The sequence below is a fragment of the Glandiceps talaboti genome, chromosome 14, assembly GCF_964340395.1.
Source record: "Glandiceps talaboti chromosome 14, keGlaTala1.1, whole genome shotgun sequence".
NCBI classification, from domain to species: Eukaryota; Metazoa; Hemichordata; class Enteropneusta; family Spengelidae; genus Glandiceps; species Glandiceps talaboti.
Window position 1 is genome coordinate 8,340,476 of NC_135562.1, and position 8,054 is coordinate 8,348,529.

At 38.9% G+C, this 8,054-nt stretch overlaps 1 protein-coding gene across 1 annotated transcript; it reads right to left on the reverse strand.

Moving 5' to 3' along the window:
- Positions 1–614: 614 nt before the first annotated feature.
- LOC144445682 (myc protein-like) lies at positions 615–4,740 on the reverse strand. Its single transcript, XM_078135319.1, has 3 exons — positions 4,589–4,740; positions 3,610–4,147; positions 615–1,684 (listed from the first exon to the last, which is right to left on the reverse strand). The coding sequence occupies exons 2-3, from the start codon at positions 4,142–4,144 to the stop codon at positions 1,119–1,121; spliced, it is 1,101 nt and encodes a 366-aa protein (XP_077991445.1). The 5' UTR covers positions 4,145–4,147; positions 4,589–4,740; the 3' UTR covers positions 615–1,118.
- Between the last annotated feature and the right edge of the window lie 3,314 nt (positions 4,741–8,054).

The window sequence follows — 8,054 nt, forward strand, 5'->3', positions numbered from 1 at the left end:
ATAGCATAGGGTTCATTAGTTCATTGGGGCGTGAGAAACTTATCATAGTAGCAGCATTTAATATTCAAGGTTCGGGTTTCATGTTACAAACACGTAAATTATAGTGTAAATAGACCCCCATTTATGTTTATATGAGAGTATGGGAACGTACGTGTACTTAGTACAGATACGGTAATAAAAAAGACCACTATTTAAATGTCTGGAGTGGTTTCCATGGAAGCCAAACGAAATTTAGGTCATACAAAGTTGATTTCAAACATTAACAAACTGACAAGACTTTAAGACAGACATCCAATAAACTGAGCAATACGCAAGCAAGAATTCTAGTTAGATTTCGTTCCCCCTCATACTAATCAAGAAACCCCCTATTAAATAATAGTCTATTCCTTTCACTCCTCATAAATATTCATAGCATACCAGACCTTTGACGCACTTTGTCAATCAATGCACAGGTTTCCCGCGTTTTATGATAATTAACTATCATCACAGACGTAGTACTTCTGGCAAACAATGGAACAAAGGGTGTCTGTCTTTTAAATTCCCTGAATTTTTTAGCGCAAAGAAAGAAATCAATGGCTACCACAGGTTTCGAACAAACTTTTAATTTTTATTTGACAATTAAATATACAAAACAAGATTACATATTTCGGCTAGAAAAAAAGCGGTATCTAGCTTATTATATTTTCCAGTGTGTAGTCACAACACAAAAGCTTGTAGTAAACTGAAATTGAACAAAAGGTAGTAAAAAAGACGGGACAGAACAAGGCCCAGCTTGTTTTTACTTGTAATACCTCTCTTCTCTCAAGCTGGCAGTATGTGTGTAAACGAGCTGAACTCATTTCAAATGGCAGTATTTTTGCTTTTTTATAATAAACTAAAATATATAAAATTCTTGTCTTCATTTACAAATTTATACAGTGATAATAAAGCATGTTTTTTGTCACAATTTGTCATTTTTGTTAGAAAGGTAAACAAACGATACATTATATACAAAAGTAGGCTAAAGTTGATAATTCTTCCATTCAACCAGGTCACACACTAAATGAAAATAGAATATACATTTTTGTTTTCTGTATAAATTGTCCACACTTCATTTAAAATAAAATATTAACACAAGTTTACTTTGCTCGCAGATGTCGCAATCGTTCCAAGAGTAAAGTGTTCCGCCGTCGCTCTTTATCTTTCTCATTTGCTAGTTCTTTCTCACTGGCAGTGATGTCTTGGATAAAATCTGTCGCTTTTCGTAAAATAACGACTTTTGGTGCACGTTCCTGATTCACAAGTTCAGGAACCTGATCACGCAAAGTAAGAAAGCTTGTTTTCAAGTCATTTCTACGTTTTCTCTCTAACACATTGTGCGTTGCTCGTTTTTCATTATCCTCAGAATCAGAGCTTGGTCTGCTTGTTGGTCGACTGTTCGGCCGACTATTCGGTCTGCTATTTCCTGGTGTACGACGACCAGTTGAAGTCTGCTGCATCAGTGCTTTGAACTCTGCCATACTTAATTCCTGTTTAGATTTTTTTACAGGCGGTGACGTAGAAAGGGAATTAGGGCGAACTCTCTTCAGTGTGATATTGGCAGTGGTCAAGGTGGTCAGAGTGGTCAAGTCCGGTGCACTGGGTACTTTTCGTTTGCTTGGTTGTTGCAATTTTTCACCAACCGTCACAACATCGATCTCTTCCTCTGTAAGAAAAAATACAAAAGCAAAGATGTAAGTGAATGTTATTTTCTTATTCCAGTGATCTATCTACACAACAGGTTCAAATGACCACTGTTTTGTGGGTCAAAGGTCGATTCATTGAGAACCTGGAAATTGTGTTACAACCCCATTATCTTGTACTTGCATTCAAATCTAACCAGTCTCAACATGATGAAACCTGCCTATACAGTTGCCTCAAATTAACTTTTAACTGTATCAATGAAGAGGGCAAAGTGCAATAGATATGTTTTCAACTCAAGTATTATCAAGCTTTCCTTGATGGGTTTCAAAATTGGGCCAATTCACACCTTGAATGTGATGTGATAACAAGGAGAAAAACCGAGAAAAACCATACAACAGCAGCAGCAGGAAACAACTGCTTTATTTGCAGTTGCTTGGTGGGTTACTGTGATAAACCAAAATGTAAACAAAATCCTGGGGAATTTGATGACTTGCAGATTAGACAAGTCTGGCAAAGCATATTAGTTTTATCAATGTTGTGATGTAATCAATAACTTCATTAGTTTCCTGATACCAGGTTTCATTGCTATTGAGATTCTATCAATGACACTATCATACATCCAAACATCTAATGTTATCACTGTATTGTAAATCTTTCATATGATTACATTGTATTTAATTCATACTGAATTAGTTAGTCAATGAGTAACTATATCATTCAAAATGTTATGAATGAGTAATGTACAACTAGCCCTCGAAGACTGATGAATCTGGGGTGAATGCCTAGTGACTCAGAGAGACCTTGTTTTTGGTGTCTACTAACCATTACATGGCGAATAATAAAAGTTTATGGACGTCGTGTGGTTAGAGTTTCCCAAAATAAACTCGGATTGAAATTACACGTCACTGTTTACCGGTCACCACTATACAACGCGACGCTAACGGTTTCTGCCGGTTTGTACAATTTTTCACTACCAAACTCTTCTCAGAAATTACGCAATCGTGTTTTTGACCGGCAAACAGACAAGGCAAATTTGTACTAGTCTGGCTCACGATTTCACGAATCCCTGCAATTTCAACCAGCGAAACTAAGAACCGTGACAACGTGAAAATATTTCGCTTGCATACCGTACGAGTAGACGAACTAACAATCAGCAACCTAAGTACGACGAATATTGCGAAATCCAGAATTGCTTAATCAGGGGGCAATCAGGCGTTATCTCAGACGCTTTGATATCTATGAAGCCCTGTCGGACTAGGGTGTTCAGGTCGAGCGTTGCACTCTATATTCACGGCGGTATACAAACTACCTTAGCGCTTTGTTCGAAGGTGCAATATATATTTGACAATTTTTTTTGGCAAGGAACTCAACGTAACAATGCGTGTTTAAGGTGTGAAGGCCCATTGACAAAATTTTGTCAGCTGGTAATTGATTATCGATTCAAGTTCATGAACTTCAAAGTGAACCCATTTACGCTTTTGAACCGTAATAGGAAAAGTAAAGCTGGCATTATTCCCACAATTTCGAAATGATTCAGCTCAACGGAAGACGAACGAAAGCTGCAATCTAGCGACTCACCCGACACCAGCTGGTCAACTTTTTGTTGTAGGAACGCACAACGAATGCGATGAATCACCAACAACAAAGAAACAAGCTCAAACACTTGTTCCCGACTTTCCGTACGTTCACTACCTGTTTCTCAAACGGGCTTCGTAAGAAATACGAAAACGCGGGGCTAGGACATTGATTCGACATGCTAATTTTCCGAAACATTTTATTTATAAACTGCAACATTTTACTTCATTGTTATAATTCGAATGTTGCAACCAAGTAACGAGTGGAAAACGAGCGGAACCGTGTTCACTATGACACGCTCCCATTCATACTTCTGACCCTATTAAAACCAACGTGTGCGGTTGTAGTAGTTCAAACACGACGAACGCTTACCTGAGTCTGACGGTGTCTGAACGCCTAACTGGTCCTTCGGGTCGTTGAGAGGGTATGGGAAAACGGCAGTGGGGTCCACGCAGTCAGTTACGTTGTAATCCAATGCAGGAGGAGGGGTTAAACACGATGAAACGACAGCAGGGCCAACCTTTACGCTTTTGCTTTTCGTTTCTTCCTGCTGGGGCCCGTTCCCGTTGTTTCCTCCACTCCACATACAGTCTTGAATCAATTTTGATTTCAAATTAGCTGGGTCTGGAAACACAAATGTCTGAGTCAAGTTATCGTCATCCAAAGTGTCGGACACTTGCTGTAACTGCTCCGCAATGGCAGATGTTAAAAGGTTGGTTGTCTTCGACGGCCTACCGGGACTTCGAGGCGGCGTCGGTAGAAGCTCGAATTTCTTCCATATATCCTCGCTCGGTGTCGGCGTACCAGCGTAGAATTCCTCGTTTTCTTCTGGCCCGATGAAATACGGTTTGTACTCGTCGTAATCCATACACTGAAAATGTTGCGTTTCGGATCTCATTTCTGGCATATCCTAAAGAGAAAATGACATGTGATAGTTCAGTAACGCTAGACTGTCGAAAAAATTTCAATCAGCTAGTCGGCCAGGAAGTCCTTATATGAATGTATGAATACACGAATACGTTACACGTGAATATGCTACGAATACATCTTTCACTTCTCGACTGTGAATTTAATAATAGTCATGTACCTTACCAGTCTGTTTGCAGTAATTGTCTGCAAAAGCTACCAAAACGAAAATATTACATACTAGTCTTGCAGTAGACATAACGACTATTTATTACGTTACGTATGTCTGTACGTTACTGTGAAATTTAAATCTCCCGTATAACACGAATATACATTACTCGCCAGACGGTAACATGTTTCAAAGAATTTCACCACCTAAATATAAAATATCACTCAACCCTCGTAGTATAACATTGGACTAATGAACTCCTACTTGTGTACTTACCTTGGAGCTCAATTTTGAATGTTTTCACAAGAAAATCCAGGTAGAAGGAAATTACTATGTCCTCCTTTACAAGCACCCAAGTCTAAATACGTCGAGTAGTAGGCGTAATGTGAAATGAAGGTCCGGAAAACCCGCTAAATGAACTGATACATTGCAAACTCTTGGTATACATACGCACGAGACTTTTCGCCCTCCCTCTTACCGGGGGTGTCACATTCATACTAAATATACCTTTCTGTGTCGCCAAAATCTGTCGAAAGCATTGTAAGTGCGCGATTGTAAGCCGCTCCAAGATAACCTTTGTCGAAAACATATTCTAACATTACACATTCGCCCTTTTTTCCCCTTCAGTTCCACGTTAATGTATACCATAGTCTGTCGAAAAGGCCAATAAAGACGTGTCGATAGCACATAGAACTACGGGAGAGTTTTGCGTAGATTTTTCATTGAAATTTTCATGTGAGTTGACCCCCGACTACATTTTCGGTCTCAGTCTCAGGGGTCAACTTTGCTCTGACTAGTAATGGAAAGTCACATTTTAAAGCAACTTTTAGTGAAAAATTTGTCAAAAACATAATTAAAAAATCTATTTGAAACGTGTTATTTGTTTTCTTGTGCGTTCTTTTCTTTTCCGTGCCGCAAGAGAAGTCATCATCTTGCACTTCTTTACGGCCGCGCATTGATGATAAAATTTGCATAAAAGGTGCCACTGAGTTTCGGCGCGAAAAAATAAAGAGGGCGGGTCCTATGCAAATTACGCTTTTAGTCATTTATGAAACATGAGAACCAATCAAGAGATCCAGAATGGGTGATCTCCATTCTCTTTTGAAGGGGTGTCTTGGTGAACACTGAAACGAGGGACAATATTGCATTTTGTTTTGCAACACTGAGTATTGCAATAGCACCAATCTTGTTTTGAAACAAGTTTCCAAGGCCAAAATTAAAAATAATTTCGCAAAGTGGAAAAGGACACAGAAAGTAAGTTGAGCGTCTTGTTTCGAAATGGTGTCTACCTCGTGGATTTGGCAGGTACGATAACGTTGACTGACCGACTGAACTCTACACCCCTACTTCTTTTCATTCATTATCTGCTCAACAGTACGGTCGCGTGGGGTCGCGTCGAAATGTTTTACGTTCCTCGATTTCAAAATTGTAGTGAATATTTTCACGTAGCATTTTATCTTTAGACCCAGCTGTAAATTTGAATGCATAGAAACCAAGAAATACCAGTTATTAAACAGGTGTTTGTAAAGTCGAGTATCAAAGTTGTGACTGAAAAAGTCCACACTGCACGAGTTTGTTTCATGAACGGGGTAACACCGATACGCGTACGATAGTGTGTCACCTGTAAAAAATTACAACCGTATGGTTTCTGCTACTACGTTTCATTCATGAATTACACGTTGAAGCGAACACGTGTTGTTACGGCGTTACGACGTTCGCATCGGACCACGAATATATGTGAACTACTGAACGGATGAAAGACAGCAAATGCGCACTACTCTTTCTTTTCTGCTTGTCAAATGTATATATATATATATATTCTTTATTTTTGCCCTATTCTGCAGATGAGGTCATCGAGGTGTACTATGAAATATTTCGGCTTGTGATATCACGTACTGACCGTACTGCAACATTTGCGGCCTCTCTCGTTTGGGACTACATCTACACTATTTTTTTTTCAGAGAGAATAAATATACACCAGACTACTCCTTATTTTAAAATCGTGGCGTTACATAGTATGTTCTCCACGCTCACATAAAGTTAACACTTGTTTCGTTGCCTTGATCCCATTTCTAACTGAATAGTGTTTTGTGCGTACACATGTACACACCTTTATTTGTATTGAACTACTCTCAGTGGGTCAACCTGACGGAAATACAACGGAAGCGGTTTATCCATAAAGCGTTTGCTGTATATCTGTGGTCATATGCAAAGATTAGAAAAGTTCAAACAAACTTTTTTTTTTTAAATAAACATATAAAAAAAAAATATTTACAAAACAGTTTCGGCTGTTGTTGAAAACCATTTCAGTGATAAGTATAAGTGGTTCGAGGAATCATTTATTCTCTTTCGTTTCGAAACGGATGTGTAATGTACCTCGTTCCGAAACTAGCGCACTGTTTTCATTTCGAATGCTTTTAAGGTACATATCCCCCTAACGAGTACGGTTACAGTGCTTGCAGACGAAACATGTCCCGCGCTAGTAGCCTGTAGGGTAACAGTGGCCGGCTGACGACGAAAGTTCATCCCATTCACACTGTCTGCTCTGGTCTGTACATGTGTATAGGTCGTGACACGGATACAACAGAACTCAGTGTGAATATTCACATTATACCCCTAATGAGGAAAACGGAAACTGGGTTATTACGTTTAAGAGAACCGAGTTATCTACTATAAACAAACTTTTGGAGACTTCGACATTCCAAGGATGACTATAATACCATGGAAACTGCAACAGGGACGCTGAAATTTGTGGTCACGCGCTCCTTCGCTTGTTCGATAGCATGCGTAGCATAATAAGTAGAACCTCGACCCAATGAACTGTGCGATAGAAAAAAAGGACTGTTACAGTGATTGTCATGGGTCAATACATTGACGATTTGACGAATTGAAACCGCGAAAAATTTGAAAAAAAGGGCCCTGTGTGCAAAAGAAGAAATATAACCCCCGGTTTTATCTGTACTAATGCGACATAGCAGAAGTAGTATAAAGGACCACCGTGTGTAGGTGTTAGCTTACTATCTACATGTAATTAGGTGTTGTCATACGTATCATCAATTGGGGAGGGGGGTCTATGTAATAATTGCTATACTTTCACAATGTTTGTGTCCACGATAGTTTTTTTCATACTGTGGTTTTTCATAGGAAACCAGTATCACATTACGTCTCAAGTCTCAGAAGTGGTCTGAGCTCAACGTGTGACAGTATACTTATTCAATTGACTCAGCTTAGTGCGAAAATCGTCACTTTACCAAACCACGTGATGTCATTTCTAAAACCGCAATTTAAAAATGTGTAAGTTCAGACGTGTACTATCTTTGCCGTGGGAAAATTATGTTAGCTGGTTTTTCATTTTTTTTGCGGGCGCTCTTTCCGATGATTTTCCCGCGGTTATTCGTACTAATTATACAAGTTTACGCCCACATACACCTAAAAATGTAGGATACGTTTCACACCGACTGATATACGTTCATCTGCCACTGGAATTTAGCCTGCGCAGGAAACCTATAACGAACAGCACCCGAATACAATATACATACTTGCTGTAGCCTTGACTAGTTGTTAAAGTCAGTCGGTAAACGTTGCCATCGTAACAACGGGTGGGATTGATGAATATTAAAAATATTTCCCATTTTTTACATTTATATAAAGAGTAAACATTTTATTTTATTTTAATTACAATCCTAGACCGTAATAACAATGGAATTCTTTTTAAATTCCTTTATAAAGACTTGAGCATGTC